This window comes from Anolis sagrei, chromosome 2, assembly GCF_037176765.1.
Source record: "Anolis sagrei isolate rAnoSag1 chromosome 2, rAnoSag1.mat, whole genome shotgun sequence".
Classification (NCBI taxonomy): domain Eukaryota; kingdom Metazoa; phylum Chordata; class Lepidosauria; order Squamata; family Dactyloidae; genus Anolis; species Anolis sagrei.
In genome coordinates, this window is record NC_090022.1 from 20,419,683 (window position 1) to 20,441,272 (window position 21,590).

Consider the following 21,590-nt stretch of genomic DNA (forward strand, 5'->3'; position numbering starts at 1 on the left):
TACTTGCCAACTCTTCCAGAAACTCCAAACTTCTACACGTGTGTCAATTTATTGTCTTTTTTAAATAAGAGTTTAAATGCTTTTTTTTTTGGGGGGGGGGTATTTTAAAATATATATACAGTAGAGTCTTGCTTATCCATCATAAACGGGTTGGCAGAATGTTGGACAAGTGAAATGTTGGATAATAAGAAGGCATTAAGGAAAAGCCAATTAAACGTCAAATTATGTTATGATTTTACAAATTAAGCACCAGAACATGATGTTTTACAACAATTCTACAGAAAAAGTAGTTCTATACATGGTAACATTGTGTAGTAATTACTGTATTTATGAATTTAGCACCAAATTGTTTTTGCCTCCATTGATTTCGCTGCCATTTCTTATGCAAAGAAAGCTTAGTCTGAGTCAGCACAAAGAACAGACTCGCCCAGATGTGTTTCAAAACTGAGAAACGAAAGTGAGGCTTTTATAATCGTTCAGTCAGGCACAATGGCAGCCGCAAACCCGGTCTGGAATCTGTGTGAGGAAGCAACTTGTTCAGTTTGCCTGGAGTACTTCAAAGATCCAGTGATCACAGACTGTGGGCACATTTTCTGCAAAACGTGTCTTGCGCAGTGTACATCTTGCCCTCAATGCAGAGAGCCCTGCCAACAAAGGAACATCAGGCCAATCCGACAACTGGCAAGTATTGTTGAAATCGCCAAGAAATTCAGTCTTCAGACTGTCAGAGGGACTGAAGTATTGGAGGAAGTGTGCCAACAACACCAGGAGCCTTTGAAACTATTCTGTGAAGATGATCAAATCCTAATCTGTGTGGTATGTGACAAATCCAAAGAACACAGGCAACACAAAGTGATTCCCAAGAAGGAGGCTTTTGAAGAATATAAGGTATGTAAGTACCGATGGTCGAATGTGAGGAATAAATGTACCTGTTGCTTTGTAGAGTTTTCTGTTTGATTATGTTAAAAGAAAGTTTAAAAAGATCAGGTTCATGTTACTTCTCTTTTAGTTGTTCTGTCATGTTGGCTGCCATAAGAACATGCCTGTGGGGCAGTGTTAAAATATTGATAATAAATAAGGTAGGTAAAGCTAAAGCTTTCCCCTTGACATTGAGTCTAGTCATGTCAAGGGGGGGGGGGGGGGCTCATCTCAATTTCTAAGCTGAAGAGCCAGCATTGTCTGTAGACATCTCCAAGGTCATGTGGCCAGCATGACTACATGGAGCACAGTTACGGTACTTACATTTGCATGTTTTCAAACTGTTAGGTTGGCAGAAGCTGGGGCTAACACCAGGAGCTCACCCCGCTCCCTGGATTTGAACCACCAACCATTCAGTCAGCAAGTTCAAGAGCTCAGCGGTTTAACTCACTGTGCCACCAGGGGGCCTAATAAATAAGGTACTGTTCCATTATCTGGTTAGAGGCCACAAGGAGGCGCTAGAGAAAGAAGGATAGTCCATTTTATGGGAGAGGAGGAGCTGAAGGAGGAAAACCATTTCCCCCATTTTCACTGGTTATTCTCTCTCCCCTCTTCTCATATCATAAATAAGTGTTATTTCCATGAGGGGGACATGTGTGTGTGTGTGGGGGGGGAGGGGGGGTAAAGAGAAAATGGTTTTCCTCCTTCAACCAACCCTCCACCTCCATAAAATGGATTATCCTTCTCTCTCTAGTAGTCCCTAGTGGCCTCCACCCAGATAATGGAACAGTACCATAAATAAATAATACACCTGATTTTGTCGCATGGAGGTGGCTCCCTGCCATACACTGTGGCAGGATACTCATTGCTAGTTTGCCAATTCCCTGCAACAACTCTCCAAAATAATCTAATAATCACACTTCTGCCCTACTGGCATTCCTTGGGGTGAGTCAGTGGACATGCTATGGTTATTTGAGTTCTTCTTCTGGAGATCTCTGAGAGGAAAGCTTGCTCTGTCTGTGCTTATGCTGGAGTTTTGCTTGTTTTCTTTTACACATCTTTTCTATTAATGAGCTGAGTGCAGTATACTGGGATAAACACCTTCTTGTACATTCACAATAATACTTTGAAATAGTGCAGGTACTCATATATAAGTCGACCTAATGCAGTCGTTCTCAACCTTCTTAATGCCGTCGCCCCTTGATTTTATCCTTGCCCGAACTAAAGAAATAAAGGCAGTCTTCTCTTCCTTCTCGTATTTTTCAGAAGAAATGGAGTTAAACAGTAATGTTGAAAGAACCATTTTGGGTGCTTGAGGTGGAACAGAATGGTGGGGGTTATTTTAAACAATAACTTCCTGCATAAGATTCTCTGCAAGACCCTATTGAAAAGGGCCACCACAATCCCCCTCCAAAGAACCTTCTGCAAAGTCTTTTTTAAAAAAAAATGCCTGCTGCTGTTTGGTCTTCATTATTCAAAATTGTTTCCGCCTGGTGGTGTTGAAGTACACGCTGGCTGAAAAAGAAAGTGAGGAGGAAGAGAGAGCTGATTTTCTTCCTCAAGTTTGGGCAAAGAGGGCTAAGGGCCTGGAAGTGCTCGTTGCCTCTGTTTCTTGCCTCTGTCTTCAAACTCCTTTCCTATTCCAGAACTGACCCATGTATAAGTTTACTCATTTCTTGGAAGGGTGGGTTTTTGTCATGTGTTGGATGTACAGGCAATCCCTGAGTTACAAACATCTGACTTACAAATGACTCATAATTAAGAATGAGGGTGAGTTGTATTATTATTATTATTATTAGTAGTAGTATTATTAGTATTATTAGTATTAACTTTATTTGTACCCCGCTAGCATCTCCCGAAGGACTCGGTGCGGCATACAATGGCCAAGACCTCAATACACAACATAACAATACAAAACCTAAAGCAAATTAAAAACAATTAAAGCAATATTAAACAACAAAACAATAAACAATACACCAAAACACAATAAAACTGGGCTGGGCCAGAGTGATGGGTACAGAATTAAAAGTGCTGATGTGACAGGTGGTATATAAGGATTATAGGGTAGGGGCAGTGTGCAGTGTGCGGCAATCTTAGTTCTAATAAAGTGCTTCTGGGACTTGGTATTGGAGATTTCCTATTCTGGGAAGGCACATCGGAACAGCCAGGTCTTCAAGTTCTTTCTAAAGACTGCCAATGTAGGGGCCTGTCTAAGTTTTTTGGGGAGGGTGTTCCAGAGTCGGGGGGCCACCACAGAAAAGGCCCTGTCCCGTGTCCCCACCAAACGCGCTTGCGACGCAGGCGGGATCACGAGTAGGGCCTCTCCAGATGAACAAAGTGAACGCGTGGGTTCGGAAATGGAGATGCGGTCACGCAGGTAGGATGGTCCCAAACCGTTCAGGGCTTTGTAGGTAAGCACCTGCACCTTAAATTGGGCTCGGAAAATAAACAGCAGCCAGTGGAGCTCCTTGAACAGAAGGGTTGACCTCTCACTGTAAGGAGCACCAGTTAACATCCTGGCCGCTGCCCGTTGGACCAGTTGAAATTTCCGAGCCGTTTTCAAGGGCAGCCCCACGTAGAGCGCATTACAGTAGTCCAATCTAGAGGTGACCAAGGGTGAGTTGTAGCATACTGGCCTTCAGACAAGTTGCATCTGGCAGTAGCTCCGCACAAAGATGTAATATAGATATCTTCTATCAGAATTACCAAGACTCCTAGATAATAATGGACAGTATGCAGCTTCATTAGAAGAACTCTTTATCTTACAATATTCTGTGATGGAACTTTGTAATTAAACAGTTTACTGGCTTTAAAAAGGAACAGCTGTGGCAAGCCAGCTTGCTATCTATCTTCTGCAAGAGAGAGACTGTGACCTACTGATAGAGCCAGGAAGTTCAAGTTGCATTCTAGAAGAACTGAAATCAGTAACATTGGTACTTCAGTGGAAATAAACACGATGCAGTGAAGCCTAAAGATAAGAGTTCACCTACACTGACTAAGGTCTTCTAGTTCCTGCCTGGGTGAATCCCTTGTTGGGAGGTGTTAGCTGGCCCTGATTGTTTCATGTATCCAATTCCCCTCTTTTCAGAGTGTTGTTCATTTATTGTCTTCATTTTAGAGGGTTTTTAAAAATAATAATAATAATACTGGTAGCTATATTACAATTCCAAAATTGTGGCAGACCACATGAGTCTGGCCCACCTGCCGCTCTTCTCGATGGGAAGGAGTGAGATGGTATATGTACTTGAGAGTGATAGATCTGCAATGGCAAGCAGAAGTCCGATCACTTGCTCCGTGAAGAGAAAGGAGTGCGATTTTGGAGTCATGGTACGTTTGTAGGGAGTCAGTGCCTGCTGTAAGGAAAACGGAGATCTGATCCTTGGCATTGTTCTTAGGGAAGTTTTGGAACTGTGCATTGCCAGGCTGCAAGGTCTGGCCTAAAAAGTGCTCTTTGCCATGAGATGACTCAAGAAGAATGGCAATGTATACATGTGGATGAATTAATGTTTATATGTGTAATGTGAATGCTGACTAAAAATGTAATTCCCCTTTGTTCGTAAGCCAGTGTAACTGTAGTTACATAGAATTTGTATGTCTGAATGTCCAACGTCATTCTTTGTGTAAAAGTTCTGATACCCTTTCTCATACTGGAAAATTGCAATAAAAAGAATCTATGATTTAAAGTTATTGAAATATTATTTATAACATGCACACATATTTCCAAGCGTCCAGTAAGGTGTCAGTATACATTTTTATTGCAAGACAAGCTCTATCCTGTAGAATTAATGTAGTTTGACACCAGTTGAACAGTCACATGGCCCAATGCTGCAGAATCGTGGGAGCTGTAGTGTTGTGAGGCATAAGCATTTTTTTGGCCAGGAAGGCCTTTTAGCCTTGTATAACGACAATTCCTTACAGTCTTTTATGACTACAGTTCCTACGATTTGATAGTATTTAGCCATGGCAGTTATAGTGGTGTCAGACTGCATTAATTCTGTCCTTTCCAGCTCCCACTTTTCCTTTTGTTGAGAAAGCCTCAACACTTTTGATGACACTATTCCCAGCCCTGTCTACTTGATTGATGCACTTTCCTTGCACTCCCTATGTTCTTTTTCTCAGCCATATTGTTTTGTTGTTGTTTACAATTGTGATTGTTTTTTATATTTTATCTGATGTTTTTAATTGGTTGTGTTCTATTTGTAATTTTTGGGCTTGTCCCTTGTAAGCCACCCCGAGTCCCCTTGGGGAGATGGTTGGTGGGGTATAAAAATAAAGTTGTTGTTGTTGTTGTTGTTGTTGTTGTTGTTGTTGTTAAGGGGGTTGGATTAGATGCTCCTTGTGGTCTTTTCCAACTCTATGAGTCTATGCTAGGGTTTGGGGCACAGGATTTCTGCAAAAAATGGGGAAACCGTACATTAAAAACACTATTTTTAATCTGAAAAAGCAGCTCTCGGGATCTCTGGGTCCTCTGCATGACTCAGTGCAGTCATGCTGGAGGATCTAGATACTTACTTTACTTACTTACTTAGGCGATCCCTCGTTTTCCGAGTATGATGGTCCTCCAATGTTCTTGTGGGTCCGTAAGTGGCTGTGGAGCCCTATTCTTGCTCTGCACCTTCTTCCGCAGTGAGGGCATTGGTTTCCAGGTGGAAGGCGGTCCCGGTCGGGGTTGGCTTGACGCGCCTTCCTCCTAGCACGTTTCTCTCTTTCACCCTCCACTCGTGCCTCCTCGAATTCTGCAGCACTGCTGGTCACAGCTGACCTCCAGCTGGAGCGCTCAAGGGCCAGGGCTTCCCAGTTCTCAGTGTCTATGCCAGAGTTTTTAAGGTTGGCTTTGAGCCCATCTTTAAATCTCTTTTCCTGTCCACCGACATTCCGTTTTCCGTTGTTAAGTTCGGAATAGAGCAACTGCTTTGGGAGACGGTGGTCAGGCATCCGGACAACGTGGCCAGCCCAGCGGAGTTGATGTTGGAGGACCATCGCTTCAATGCTGGTGGTCTTTGCTTCTTCCAGCACACTGACGTTTGTCCGCTTGTCTTCCCAGGAGATTTGCAGGATTTTCCGGAGGCAGCGCTGATGGAATCGTTCCAGGAGTTGCATGTGACGTCTGTAGACAGTCCACGTCTCACAGGCGTATAGCAGGGTTGGGAGGACAATAGCTTTATAGACAAGCACCTTGGTCTCCCTACGGATGTCCCGGTCCTCAAACACTCTCTGCTTCATTCGGGAAAATGCTGCACTTGCGGAGCTCAGGCGGTGTTGTATTTCAGCGTCGATGTTGACTTTGGTGGAGAGGTGGCTGCCAAGGTAGCGGAAATGGTCAACGTTTTCTAATGTTACACCATTAAGCTGTATCTCTGGCATTGGGGAGGAGTTGGCTGGTGACTGCTGGAAGAGCACTTTGGTTTTCTCAATGTTCAGTGACAGGCCAAGCTTCGTGTATGCTTCTGCGAAGGTGTTTAGAGTGGCTTGTAGATCTTCTTCTGTATGCGCACAGACGACATTGTCATCAGCATACTGGAGTTCTATAACAGATGTTGTTGTAACTTTGGTTTTGGCTTTCAGTCTGCTGAGGTTGAACAGCTTGCCATCTGTCCGATAGATGATTTCCACTCCGGTGGGAAGCTTCCCATCAACAAGGTGAAGTATCATTGCGATGAAGATGGAGAATAGAGTTGGGGCAATAACACATCCCTGTTTGACACCCGATTCCACCTTAAATGGGTCACTTTGGGAGCCATTGCTGTCCAAGACTGTTGCCATCATGTCATCGTGGAGGAGCCGCAGGATGTTCACAAATTTGTTAGGGCATCCGATTTTGTGGAGGATGGTCCAGAGAGCGCTGCGATTCACTGTGTCGAATGCCTTGGCAAGGTCGATGAATGCCATGTACAGAGGTTGGTTTTGTTCCCTGCATTTTTCTTGGAGCTGTCGTGCAGTGAAGATCATGTCCACGGTTCCTCTGGAGGGGCGGAAGCCGTTCTGGGATTCTGGGAGGGTGTCTTCTGAGAGGGGCAGAAGGCGGTTTGCAAGGATTCTTGCGAGGATTTTCCCAGCGGAGGTTAGAAGGGAGATACCTCGATAGTTTCCGCAGTCTGTTCTTTCCCCTTTTTTGAAGAGGGTGATGATGGTGGCATCCTTGAAGTCTGCTGGGATTTTCTCGGTCACCCACATTTTTTCTATGAGCTGGTGGAGTTGGTGTGTCAGCTCAGGTCCTCCCTCTTTGAAGATTTCAGCAGGGATCCCGTCCGGTCCGCTGGCTTTGTTATTCTTCTGCTGGCTGATGGCATTGCTGACTTCTTCCAAACTAGGCGGTGCTGCAAGCTCATCCCTGGTTTGTTGTTGCGGGATTTGTGAGAGGACCTCTTCGGCCACATTGGAGCTGCGGTTCAGGAGGCTTTGGTAGTGTTCTTTCCAACGTAGTGCAATTGAGTTTTGGTCCTTCAGGAGTTTGGTTCCGTCTGATGAGCGTAGAGGCTGTATGCCATGGTTTCTTGGTCCGTAGATGACCTTTGTGGCTTTGAAAAATCCCTGAGCATTATGGGTATCTGCCAGGTGTTGGATTTCTTCAGCCTTCTTTGTCCACCAGATGTTCTTGAGTTCTCTTGTCCTTCTTTGGACCTCGGCTTTTGCACTAGCGTAGATCTTTTTCTTAGCAGCACAGTTGATGTTTCTCTGCCATGTTTGGAAGGCTTTCCTTTTCTTGTCAATTAGCTGTTGGATCTCGATGTCATTTTCATCAAACCAGTCTTGATGTTTCTTGGCTTGGTATCCAATAGTTTCTTCGCAGGCTTGGATGATGGAGGTCTTCAGTTTGTTCCAATGTTCCTCAACATTTTCGGGGTGTTCTGTGGGTAGATGGTTCTTGAGTGCTGTTTGGAGATGGGCTCGTCTGGAGGGCTCCTGAAGGGCTTGGGTGTTCATTTTGCGCCTTGTCTTTCTGCCTTGGAGTCTGCGCTTGGGAGCGATCTTGATAGCCATCGAGGATCGGATTAGCCTGTGGTCAGTCCAGCAGTCGTCAGCACCTGTCATGGCTCTTGTGAGGAGCACGTCACGGCGGTCTCTGGCACGTGTGATTACATAGTCTAGGAGGTGCCAATGCTTTGACCGGGGGTGCTTCCATGATGTCTTGAACTTGTTTTTCTGGCGGAAGAGCGTGTTGGTGATGACAAGGTTGTGTTCCGCACATTTGGTGAGAAGCAGGATGCCATTCGGGTTGCTGTTTCCAACCCCGTCTTTTCCGATGGTCCCTGGCCACAGGTCGAAGTCTCGCCCGACTCTTGCATTAAAGTCCCCCAGGAGGATGATTTTGTCCTCCTTAGGTATCCCCGATAGGACGGTGTCCAGCTGACAGTAGAATTTCTCCTTGATGTCTTCATCAGCATCTAGTGTTGGTGCATAGGCACTTATGATGGTTGCCCGTTGGTTTTTGGCAAGATCGATTCGGAGGGTTGAGAGTCGTTCGTTGATGCCAGTGGGTGCTTCGGACAGATGTTTCACCAAATCATTTCTGATGGCAAAGCCGACTCCGTGCATTCTTTGGTCTTCTTCAGGCAGTCCCTTCCAGAAGAAGGTGTAGCCTCCTTTTTCTTCCTTCAGCTGTCCCTCCCCTGCTCTCCGGGTCTCCTGAAGGGCTGCTATGTCGATGTTGAAGCGTCCCAGCTCCCTTGCGATGATGGCAGTTCTGCGTTCAGGGCGTTCACTGCCACTGTTGTCCATCAGAGTCCGTACGTTCCACGTACCGAAGTTCATTTTCCTTTTTTGGCCGCAGGGTGGTGACCCCACTGGACGCGGCAGTCCAGTCAGGGATAAGTGAGGCAGACTATGTTTAGGGCACCTTTTCTAGCCCCCTCCCCGTGTGGGGTGAGCAGAGTGGATCCTCAAAAGGGCTGCTCAGTCGCGGATACAGCTGCCGAACTACTCAACTGCCTCGGTCCTTGAGGTAGAACGACTGAGTCCGTACCCACCGCCCATGTGCCAGTCTGTGACTAGGGGCTTCCGGATTTCACAGTCCTGCCCCCGTCGCCACTCGCTGATCGCCATGGGACTTTGGTTGCTTGGTTTTTATTTTCTTTGGAAGATGCCTGTGCGTGGGTTTTTTTAATGTGTGGAGGTCAGTGCACAGCTGAACAGTCTTCACAGATGAGGTTCCACTGGTGATGTAGTTTAACACAAGTCCGAAGACCCAAAGACCTCAACGGCGGAGCAGGCGGAGGATAACATGGCCCATGTTACAACGGCTGCGAAGGCGGAAGAAGGCTGCAACAGACTGAGAAGCCACGGTCATTGTGTTAAACTACATCACCAGTGGATCTAGATATTCCTAGAGAGAACAGGTTAAGCAAACATGTGAATAATTAAATCTGCAAAAGTAAAAGCTCCAAACGTGGAAGGCTGACTATACCTTCCTTAAGGTTTTCCCACCCATTGGAGCATAGGAATAACTGAAAGGGGTTACAAAAGTATCTTCATTACAATTAGAAAAGGTTTGAGTAAATGCAGAAGGCTGCATGAAGAGTGCAAGTGCTCCCTCCTCCTTCTGCTCCCCTATCGGAAAGTCTCCTTGATCCCTGTCTTGTTGGGACTTTCAGAAGACCCTGCCATCATGCCTAGAACTAACTGAAATGTCTTCATTTTTTCCCTTTAGAATAAAATTTGGGATCATCTGAAAATTCTGAAGAAAGAAAGAGACGACATTTTTACTTATAAACAGAGCGTGGAGACTGAAATGCGGAGACTGTTGGTGGGTATTTAAGTCAATAACAGCATTACTTAAGCTAATTGATATACTGCCTCTGCAAGGCTGGAGTTGTAACTTCCAGAGAGAAGCCATAGCTCTAGACCAGAAAAAGTGGTAGAGTACAGGTACTCCATGCAGATGAGGCAATCTCAAGAAGATCACCGAGGTAAGATATTTCACCTGTTTGCTCAACTTTGCAAATCCAAGGTGAGCATCCCTTACCCAGAATTTTGAAATCCAAAATATTCCGAAATCTGAAATTGTCTACATGGGAAACAGATAATTACACCATTACTTTCTGATGGTAGAGTGCACATAAACTTTGTTCCATGTACAAAATTAATTAATTAATTAAGATCCGCATAGTTAAAGCAATGGTATTCCCCATAGTAACCTATGGATGCGAGAGCTATACCATAAGGAAGGCTGAGCGAAGGAAGACAGATGCTTTTGAACTGCGGTGTTGGAGGAAAATTCTGAGAGTGCCTTGGACCGCAAGAAGATCCAAGCAGTCCATACTTCAGGAAATATTGCCTGGCTGCTCACTGGAGGGAAGGATATTAGAGGCAAATATTTAGCTACATCATGAGAAGACAGGAAAACTTGGAGAAGAGAATGATGCTGGGGGAAACGAAGGAAAAAGGAAGAGGGGCAGACCAAGGGAAAGATGGATGGATGGTATCCTTGAAGTCACTGGATTGACCTTGAAGGAGCTGGGGGTGGCCATGCCAACAGGGAGCTCTGGCATGGGCTGGTCCATGAGGTCACAAAGAGTCGGAAGCGACTGAGCAAATAAACAACAAACAAAATTATCAAAACATGTTTAGAAAACTAATTACAGGCTATGTGTGGATTTATATCTTACACATATATTTTGTGTGTTAGACATGAATCCCTTCTCCAAGATATCTCATACTGTATGTATATGCTAATAAAGATATTCTAAAATCTAGGGGGGAAATCTAAAATATAAAGCACTTCTTGTCCCAGGGCCGTAGCCAGGATTTCAATTCGGGGGGGGGGGGGGGGGGCTGAGTTTGTTTCGAGGGGCTGAGACTGAGTGAAAAAGGATCTACCCTAGCAAACCTTTTGTATCGTTACCCCAATACCCCCATGCATATGGGATATATTGAATATGGTGATCAGATCATGATATGAATAAACATAACAGTTTAAATAATGCACCAGTAAGGCCTTCCCGCGAACCACCATGAGAATTTGGGGGGGGGGGGGGCTGACCAGCCCATGCCAGAGCTCCTTGTTGGCTGTGGCCACCCCCAGTTCCTTCAGAGTCAAACCATTAGTTCTCATAGAGAATAGTTTAAAAAAAAATATTTACCTGCACTTACTGGGAATTCCTCATTCATGGGGAATAATTGCAATCCCCTATCCCCATCACAAATAGGGTTCAATGAGTTACCCCTACCTGTCGACGTAGGGTAAACACATGCTGAGCCAGTCAGTGTAGCGTGTGTGCAGCCCCGGACATCTAAGGGTATCACAGATTTGTTATTGCTCAGTCTCAGGTGGCTGAATGCCACCTATCCCTTTAAGAAGTTGGACGCCAACTGCTCAGGGGTCACATAACTAGTTAGCATGTCAGAGTTTCATTCGTTATCGCAATTAACTAGACAAATCGCTCCACCAACTAAGAACGGCCATGCACTACTACCCACAGAATTGAAAGTTTTTAATATTTGTATATGATGTTTTAATGAATATTTTAAATTATTAATATTTATACATTTTTAAAATCATTTTAATCATTTATAGAAACAGTAACATACTTTTGCTTTTAAATGCATCATTAGCTGCCTTAAGTTCCATTATTGTGAAGATAGCAGGATAATAATAACAATAACCATGATAATGATGATACAGTCACCTCCCCTCCCCTCACACATACATCTGTACATTTACATTTTATTTATTTATTCATTTACCATATTTATATACCACTTTTCTCAGCCCAGAGGCAACTAAGGGCGGTTTACAAATGGTAAAATTCAATGCCCCCAATAACATAAAATATAATTAAAACATTAAGCATATAATATAAACCATATAAAAACCATTAAAAACTGTAAAAACAGATTTGATTATTCACAAATTTAATATGTCCTCCTGTTTGATTCTATGTTCTTCAGGGTTGGGGGAGGGTTGAAACGATTATATGTTCCCCCGCTTTATGCCTCAGAAGTGTGAGTGTGTGGAGTGAAACTCCTGAGGCTGGTCTTATTCCCTACTAGCCGTCTCCTGCCACGCTTTGCTGTGGCCCACTCTGGTGGTCATGGGGGTTCTGTGTGGGAGGTTTGGCCCAATTCTATTGTTGGTCGGGTTCAGAATGCTCTGTGATTGTAGGTGAACTACAAATCCCAGCAACTACAACTCCCAAATGTCAAGATTCTATTTCCCCCAAACTCCACCAGTGTTCACATTTGGGCATATTGAGTATTTGTGTATAGTTTGGTCCAGATCCATCATTGTTTGAGTCCACAGTGCTCTCTGGATGTAGGTGAACTACAAGTCCAAAACCAAAGGACACTGCCCACCAAACCCAGTATTTTCTGTTGGTCATGGGAGAACTGTGTGCCAATTTGGTTCAATTCCAACGTTGGTGGGGTTCAGAATCCTCTTTGATTGTAGGTGAACTATAAATCCCAGCAATTACAACTCCCAAATGACAAAAGCAATTTTTTGAGTGAAGGACATACATTGGGTTGTTAGGTGTCTTTTATCAAATTTGGTGTCAATTCATCCAGTGGTTTTTGAGTTCTGTTAATCCCACAAACAAACATTACATTTTTATTTATATAGATTTTCTTTTTCACTATAGGAAAACATTGAAACAGAAAGAACAAAAATAGTGACAGAATTTAAGCAACTGCGTGAATCCCTAAACAAAAAAGAACAGGACTTGCTGACTCAGTTGCAAGATCTGAATAAAGAGATTCGAAACATCAGTAATAAAAAGACTGCCAGACTTTCTGAGAAAATGTCCTCTGTGGAGACAGATATCAAGAAGATGGAAGAAAAACATAACCAGCCAGAAAATGAATTGTTGCAGGTAAGCTTTGGTAGGAAAAAAATTAGGTTGTCCCTAGATCTTCAGAGACATATGCTCCACCAGTCAGGCTTGCAAATTATCTGTCACAAAATAAAGCAATGTTAAATGCAAGGGAGGTCACTGAGGAAAAGTGTGTGCTATAATGAACAGATGGCTTCTGCTACCTGAGAAGAGGCTCTTGCTTTTACTAAGCAAATGCACTAATTTGATGCTTCTTCTTGCAATTGTGTGTCTTCAACTTCTGGCAACCTTAAGACAAACCTTCTTATGGAGTTTTCTTGGCAATATTTGTTCATGCTACTTTTATTGGAAATTCCATAATCTATTAGAAATAAGTGCACCATAAACTTATTGAAAAGGTAAAAATGGTGTCACATTGGTTTAGCAAATGTGAATCTCCATGAACATGTGGAGACCGCCTTTTGCAAATCACTAGTCAAGAAAAGCATGACCTTGTTAGAAGTCAACTCTTTGAACAAGTGATATTCACAAGCATTCATGTAATGGCACACAGGTAACTCAGCTGTTAAACTGAAGAACCATGTCCTTAAACTGCCAAGGATGCCACTATTCAAGTAGCAGAAGATGGTTGTTTCTTTGAAATTTCAGTTTGCAGTTGTCCAAAAAATATACACTTTCTTCAAACCTCTTACTTAAAATATGCACTCAAGAGATTTAAAAAAAAAACCCAAAGTAGTCTTCTTTAAAAAATAACATCCCAGGTTTACTAACAAACTTCTGGTATATATTCAGCATACTAGTCCATAGTCCAATGTCTTTAAGTATAGCTGTACTCACTGAAGTCCACAAGCCATACTTCTCTACTAAAGTCCAAACAGCAACATGCATCCACCGTCACTGAGTTCTGATGCTGAATACAAAATGGAGTCCTGTGTCTGAAGCCCCCCCCCCCCCCACACACACACACCAAAGAGATATAGTCAAACAGGCAAACCAAAATATACAATATAGGGTAACAATTATACACATTTGCAAACAGTTATTTATTTATTTATTTATTTGATGCACTTATTAACCGCCATTCTCAGCCCATTAAGGGCGACTCATGGCGGTGTACAGTACACATAAAAGACAATTACAAAAAAACTAGTTTCAACAACATATAGACTATACAACAATTACAGACTACACTAAAAATCCGCATCGTCTCATAGTGGAATCATAACCAGTCTCATATTCCTTGTTCCATTCCAGTTCTCTTACCGTATTGTTTAGCACTTAATTAAATGCCCTCTCGAACAGCCATGTCTTAAGGCTTTTTCGAAAGGACATGAGGGAGGGCGCCTGTCTGATGTGTGCAGGGAGAGTGTTCCACAGCCGGGGGGCCACCACCGAGAAGGCCCTCTCCCTCGTCCCCGCCAGCCGTGCCTGTGAGGCAGGCGGGATCGAGAGAAGGGCCTCCCCAGACGATCTCAAGGTCCTCGTGGGCTCGTAGGCCAAGATGCGGTCCGAAAGGTATTTTGGGCCGGAACCGTTTAGGGCTTTGTAGGCCAAAACCAGCACCTTGAATTGGGTCCGGTAGCAAATCGGCAGCCAGTGGAGCTGGGACAACAAGGGCGTTGTGTGCTCCCTGCCACCCGCTCCAGTTAGTAACATGGCTGCCGCGCGCTGAACCAGCTGAAGCTTCCGGGCCGTTTTCAAGGGCAGCCCCACGTAGAGAGCGTTGCAGTAGTCCAGGCGGGATGTGACAAGAGCGTGTACCACCGTGGCCAAGTCAGACTTCCCGAGATACGGGCGCAGCTGGCGCACGAGCCTGAGCTGTGCAAATGCTCCCCTGGTCACCGCTGAAACCTGGGGGTCCAGGCTCAACGATGAGTCCAGGGTCACACCCAAGCTGCGAACCTGCGCCTTCAAGGGGAGTGCGACCCCGTCCAGCACAGGCTGTAACCCTATACCCCGTTCGGCCTTGCGACTGACCAGGAGTACCTCTGTCTTGTCTGGATTTAATTTCAGTTAGTGGAGGCTTGGAAGGTTGCTATTTCCAACAACTTTTGCCTGCGTCGGAGGCTAAGTTATGATGAAATATAACGGCTTTCTTATGACTTTCCTGATTTATTCTATCAGAGAACTGTTCAGCTAAACATCCTGATTTTTGAAGAAATCTTTTTGTTTATGTTTTGTGTTACTTGTGTTCCTTATCAATTTGTGTATAGACTAAGTTCAGCGTTCTTTTCCTTACTGCTACAACTTCAAATATCCTGATGGATTGAGTTAAAAAATCAATCTAAAAGTACTGTATATACTGTTGTACAAAGTAACATCATGTGACTGTCCATGTTGTCTGAATGTCCGAATTGGCATTGTGTGTATTCACTTGTGATCAGAAGGGGATTTGGGGATGCAAAAAGAAGCACATGCATTTTGGATTCACCATTAGTCAACATTATAGGGACCCTTTAATGGCTGGTCACAGCCACTTTGTAGGTGTTCAAGAAACATGCCAAGTCTCAAATAGTAGTGATATCAGAGGTTACCCCCCCCCCCCACCCCACCCCCTGCGCTCTTATAGACTTTCTATGAACTTTTGCAAACCATTAATCAACTTTTCATGGACTTTAGAACTCTTAGAGACCCTGTACCAAACCCTTATGAACTTTTATGATATTTCACTGATCTATATGAACCTTTGGTGCACTGTGGAGGGAGGGAGGGCTGACAGGGCTCCCTTGACCTTGCATGATTTATCCCTTATGATTTTCTTGTATGTCCCCTTTTCCCATTATATGTGTGTATGTGTATATTTATGAAACATGAAGAAAAAACCACTGTTTTCAAAATCCAGCAACTCACCTGGCTCAGGAAGTCCCCTCATGCTTCCTGAGCTACTAATCCCCTAATAAAAGGTTTCACCAAGCCCATTTGCAAGGACAATAAAACAAATGGTTCTTATCAACCAGATCTCGGAGGGCAAAAGGCTAGTCCATCTGGAGATAAGACCTCTGGGCATCTTGATCCACCTACACAAAGGGTGCCGCCCTACATGCAGAGGATCAGGACTCCCCAGAACCTCTTTTTTCATTGTGAGAATCCAGTTGGCCGACACCAGTCATAAATCCCATCAATGGACCCTTATTCCAGACGGAAGGACAACGAAAGATCTGGCTTCTGAGCCAGGCAAAAAATGTATTTTCAAGAAAGTCAAGACAATAGCCTGGCCAGCTTGAGGGCTAAAAAAGCAATTGCTGAGCCATTTTGCAAACATTAGTCATTTAAACCAGTCAACTGGACATTTCTTCATTGTTTTCCTGTTGCCCGCCTTCCTTCCATCCCATTGGCTGAGAGGCCAAAGCAGGGCTCAGGCCGCCATTGGCTCTCCTGCTGGCTTGCTGACGACACAGCCAATCATAACAATGCCAGCTCGGGGGGGGGGGGGGGGAGTTGTGGGCATGGGAACTTTTTAATCTGAAGACTATATAGGTTGTATCTTTTTGCTCAATGGGCATGTCAATTTTGCTGGCAGATTACTGCAGTCGTTATCCTTTCCAGCTGGAATGAAATAAAGATCTCGGTGGCTTTCTCTTCAACTTGGTGAGATTTATTCTGGAATATTGGCTTATGTTTTCTCACCAGGCAACCCACAATGGCTTGGGCCTAATCCACAGCCATTCTAATTTGCCTGACAACATAGGAGCCCAGCAAAAACAGTGCTTGTTTGTTGTTTATTCGTTCAGTCATTTCCGACTCTTAGTGACTTCATGGACCAGGCCATGCCAGACCTCCCTGTCAGCCATCACCACCCCCAGCTCAAGCCAGTCAAGCCAGTCACTTCATTTTCCCCAGCATAATTGTCTTCTCTGGGCTTTGCTGTCTCCTCATTATGTGGCCAATGTACTTCATCTTTGCCTCTAATATCCTTCCCTCCAATGAGCAGTCTGGCTTTATTTCCTGAAGTATGGACTGGTTGGATCTTCTTGCAGTCCAAGGCACTCTCAGAATTTGCCTCCAACACCACAGTTCAAAAGTGTCTGCAGTAATCTTTGCACCTAGAAATACAAAGTCTATGCAGTTATGTCAAAATGTGGGAAATATCACAGGATATGTCCTTTTAGTAGTCTTTGGGTCATCTGGTGCATGCAACTGAATTTCTCTTTCTTTATATTTTAGGACATGAAAGGATCCTTGAAAAGGTATGTAGATTTTTAAAAAAAATGCTGGAGGACATGGGAAATATCCTGCCTCTCCTTGGTTGAACGAAGAATCTTCAGGGCCATTTCAAATGTGTGGTTTTGTGATCTCATCAAAAATCTCAATTATAGAAATTCTGTCAGTGCTGCAGGTTCTTAAGAATTAAAGATGGCTCACAAGCAGTTCCAGGTTTGTTGTTGCTGTTGTTTATTCGTTCAGTTGCTTCCAACTCTTTGTGACCTCATGAACCAGCTACACAACTGTATTCTAGGGCTGGGCAATTCGTTTCGTTAATTCGTAATTCGTTAAAAAATTCGTTAATTTTTGAATTACGAAACGATTACAAAACTCATTTTTAAACCTGGAAGTGTTTTTAAATATCGAAATGGCAGGCGCCAAAAAATTTTGTATTTCCGTCCATTTCGGAAATACGTAAGATGGCCGCCTGGCTTGCTGGGAGCTCTCCTCTCTCGGCGCCGGCTGAGCAAGCGAGAGGGCGAGCGAGAGGGCGAGCGGTGAGCGAGAGGGCGAGGGCGAGCGGCAAGCGAGAGGGCGAGTGAGAGGGCGAGCGGCGAGCGAGAGGGCGAGTGAGAGGGCGAGCGGCGAGCGAGAGGGCGAGGGCGAGCGGCGAGGGAGAGGGCAAGTGAGAGGGCGAGCGGCGAGCGAGAGGGCGAGGGCGAGTGAGAGGGCGAGCGAGAGGGCGAGCAGCGAGCGAGCGGCGAGCGAGAGGGCCCGCCAGAGTGAGTGCCTGCCTTCCCTCAATAATAATTTCTCCTCCCTATTCTACTAAATTAATAATTAAATTTAAAAAAATATTTAAAAAATATTGAAAAAAAGGGCGCCATCTTTACGAAATGTTTTGTAAATATTTACGAAATTTCATAAATACCGAACTTTTTTTTTGGAAAATTTTGTAATTATTTTAAATATCGAAACAAAAAAACACCCCAATTACAAATCGATTTTAGAAACAAATTTTTGCGTTGTTACCCAGGCCTACTGTATTCAGAGTCTTACAGGAAACAAAGAAAGCCCATTCTAACTCCCATTCAGCGAATCCCCCCTAATGTACTTCCAACTTCCTATGAAGTCCCTGTTAGCTCAGATATGTTTATGTTCCCAGTGGGCAGTAGGTTAGTCCCATAACAAAAAGAAAAAGAGTCCCCTTCTCAGCCAGATGGCTGGGTACTAGGCCTGTGTGATCAATGAAATTTTTTTCAATACTCTTTACAAAATTAGAGGGCGCGGGTAGAAAATTGTTTCTAAAATGTTTCTAAAATATCTTAATTTTCTGTTTTGTTATTATAATGAAATTAACAAATTCTTTGTTACTTTTTGTTAAGTAATTGCACACAGGGGGCGGGAGAGAGTCCAACCCCCTTTTTTCTGCCAGACAGAAGAAAGCACAGCCAAATTACCTCCAACAGATGCCCATCCTGCCTTTGAAATGACAACAACAATAAGAAAAATAGGAAACCTACTAGGTAAACTTTGAGTAAGGAGAGCCCGGTGGCGCAATGGGTTAAATCCTTGTGCCGGCAGGACTGAAGACTGACACGTTGTAGGTTCGAATCTGGGGAGAGCACGGATGAGCTCCCTATATCAGCTCCAGCTCCCCATGTGGGGACATGAGAGAAGCCTCCCACAAGGATAGTAAAAGATCAAACAAATGGGTGTCCCCTGGGCAATGTCCTTGCAGATGGCCAATTATCTCACACCAGAAGCAGCTTGCAGTTTCTCAAGTTGGTCCTGACACACATACATACACACAAAAAAAACCCTTTGGAGTTACTACCTCTCAACTTTGCCTGCCTCACAGGGTTGATTCAACTCCCAACAATCCCTTTTTATCTCAAAATCCCTTTAGAGAATGAACACGGCAGAGGAGGAGGAGGAGGCACAAGGTGGCAAGCAGAATTTTGGGAAACATAGTTTGGGAAGGTAAGGACTCCTATGGCAGATAATTCAAAAGGCCCCACCCTAAACTACATTTCCCAGAATTCTGCTCACTTCCTGCTTCAAAGCCTCAATATAAATGTGGCCTTTGCCTCTTTCTGGGCCAGCCATGTGTAGAGGGCCTTCTTCCATGCCAGGAAACCCTCCCTCCCTTCCCCCCTCTTTGGGTAAAGAGTGGGACTTCCCTCTCCATTCTGGGCATCACCATTTGGTGATAGTATGATAGCTGGGTCCGGAAGCTCCAAGTGTTACGCTGTTTCTGCTTCGCTCCTTTGGGAGCGCTGTTTGCACAATGTAGAATGTAACATGTGACCAAGACAACGGGGCGGAGTGAGAGACTGAGGTACTCTAAGCCAGGCCGGACACAGATATTATAGAAGGAATGTAAGAGTTATTGAATGGTAAAACCCTAACCCTTGCCTGAAACCTAACTCTTATCCTTACCCTAACCCCTAAGACAGGAGCCCCCGGTGGCGCAGTGGGTTAAAGCACTGAGCTGCTGAGCTTGCTGAGCGAAAGGTCACAGGTTCGATTCCGGGGAGCGGCGTGAGCTTCCGCTGTCAGCCCTAGCTTCTGCCAACCTAGCAGTTTGAAAACATGCAAATGTGAGTAGATCAATAGGTACCGCTCTGGCGGGAAGGTAACGGCGCTCCATGCAGTCATGCCGGCCACATGACCTTGGAGGTGTCTACGGACAACGCTGGCTCTTCGGCTTAGAAATGGAGATGAGCACCACACCCCAGAGTCAGACATGACTGGACTTAATGTCAGGGGACTACCTTTACCTTTACCTAACCCCTAAGACTAAGCCTAATCTCTAACCCAAACCCTAACCGTAAACCTTACCCTAAACCAGTGGTTCTCAACCTGGGGTCCCCAGATGTTTTTGGCCTACAACTCCCAGAAATCCCAACTACTTTACCAGCTGTTAGGATTTCTGGAAGTTGTAGTCCAAAAACATCTGGGGACCCCAGGTTGAGAACCACTGCCCTAAACCTTACCCTAAACCTTATCCTAACCCTCCCCTCCTGTCTATCCTTTCACTAAATGCAACTCCAAAGTATATTTCTGCTTTCACTGTGCCACTCTCCTCGCTCTCACTCCACCTCCTCTCTGGACCACATAGTCCCTTCCCTTATTCACAACCGCCGTTGCAGAATGTGCATAACGCTCGAAGCTTCCAGACCCAGCTATCATACTATCGCTCACCATCCTCCTCGGGGCCCTTTGGGGGAACCAAACCCAGCTCTTTTGGGGGAGAAGTGGAGCCCGCAAAAGACACCTGAGCCATTTATGAGACTTACACAACTTTTCCAAAAATCAGCAGTTATTCCTTTAATTGACATGGATCCTTGATCAAAGATTTTCTGTTATGTTTTCTGTGCAATAAACTTTCCATCTTGTGGAACAAAAATCTGGCATGAAAAACAGCCGTTGTAATAGGTTTGTATTAATTTCTATCCACACTATCTCAGCCTCAGAGGAAAGCTAAGACACCCACTCCCTCTGAACAAATCTGGCAAAGAACACCCTGTAGTAGGGTCACCTTAGGGTTGCCACAAGTTGGAAGCAACTTGGAGGCACACCACAACAACAATCTGTGCATTCAAATATGTAGTGTACATGTTTCCTATTTACCTTCTGTTTTCTGAAATGGCAACATTTCCAAATTATCGTTGCTCTTTGTAAAAGCCAGTTTAGACAATAAATGGATTAACTGATTACCTTCTCTGCCATGTCTAGCCCAAATGTTCCTACTTTTCCTGCATCTTTCTTGCTGAAACAACTATCTGAAAAAAATAATGCCCGCTTGTTTCCCCACAGGTGTAAGAAGGAAAAATTTGTGGTGCCTCGAACTTTATTTCTTCGTCAGTGGAAATCTATTGAACATTTTAGTAAAATCCATGATAAGATGCAAACTGACATCAATACATTTAAAGGTAATAAATAAATAAATCATGATTTCCGAACTTCAAACCATGGTTTAACACATAGCTGATCTGATTTAGTTTTAAAAATTTAATCCAGTTTTATATTAAACAAAGTCAGGTTTTTAAGAAAGGTGTTGACTGGGTATTTAGAGGCATGCCTGCTAACAAAGAGGAACATACCATACACACATATTTGGCTAGGCAGGAGTTTAACATACCTTTGGAACAATGGCGCTGGCTGATGGCTCTGAAAAAAAAAGATCCCAGACTGCTTGTTTGACCTGTAGAGTTGGGTGCCTTGATACATTTAATAAAACAGTTAATACATATTTAGATTTGGAAAATAGATACGTTATATGAAAGGATAAAGGTTAAACAGAAAGTAATAGATACAAATATGATAGCTGTTGCTGATCCTAGATCAAATTTTTGGCTGTCTGGGCATGGAGATGATAGGATTATGTAGACAATGGGTGATGATCTTTTCTCAGACCAGCCAAATAAAGAATGTCTGCAGGAATGTTGAAACAGTCAAAGTCTCAATTGTCTCGGAAATATTCATCCAGCAGAGGCTGGATGGCCATCTGTCAGGGGTGATTTGAATGCAGTATTCCTGCTTCTTGGCAGGGGGTTGGACTGGATGGCCCATGAGGTCTCTTCCAACTCTTTGATTCTATCATTCTATGATCTCTGCACTCTGCTCATGAAGATTAAAATGACTAAACAGATGCCATAGATATTAGTTGACTCAGGCACCTTCCACACAGCTGAATAAAATCCCACATTTTTTGCTTTGAACTGGAATATATGGCAGTGTGGACTTAGGCAACCT

The 21,590-nt window shown here is 44.1% G+C and overlaps 2 protein-coding genes across 2 annotated transcripts in view; both read left to right on the top strand.

The window, feature by feature from the left end:
* Positions 1–21,590, top strand: part of LOC132765201 (zinc finger protein RFP-like) — a 63,511-nt gene that overhangs the window by 34,546 nt on the left and 7,375 nt on the right. The window lies entirely within an intron of this gene.
* Positions 488–20,113, top strand: LOC132765202 (zinc finger protein RFP-like). Its single transcript, XM_067465602.1, has 5 exons — positions 488–888; positions 9,566–9,661; positions 12,495–12,725; positions 18,739–18,812; positions 19,954–20,113. The coding sequence occupies exons 1-5, from the start codon at positions 490–492 to the stop codon at positions 20,111–20,113; spliced, it is 960 nt and encodes a 319-aa protein (XP_067321703.1). The 5' UTR covers positions 488–489.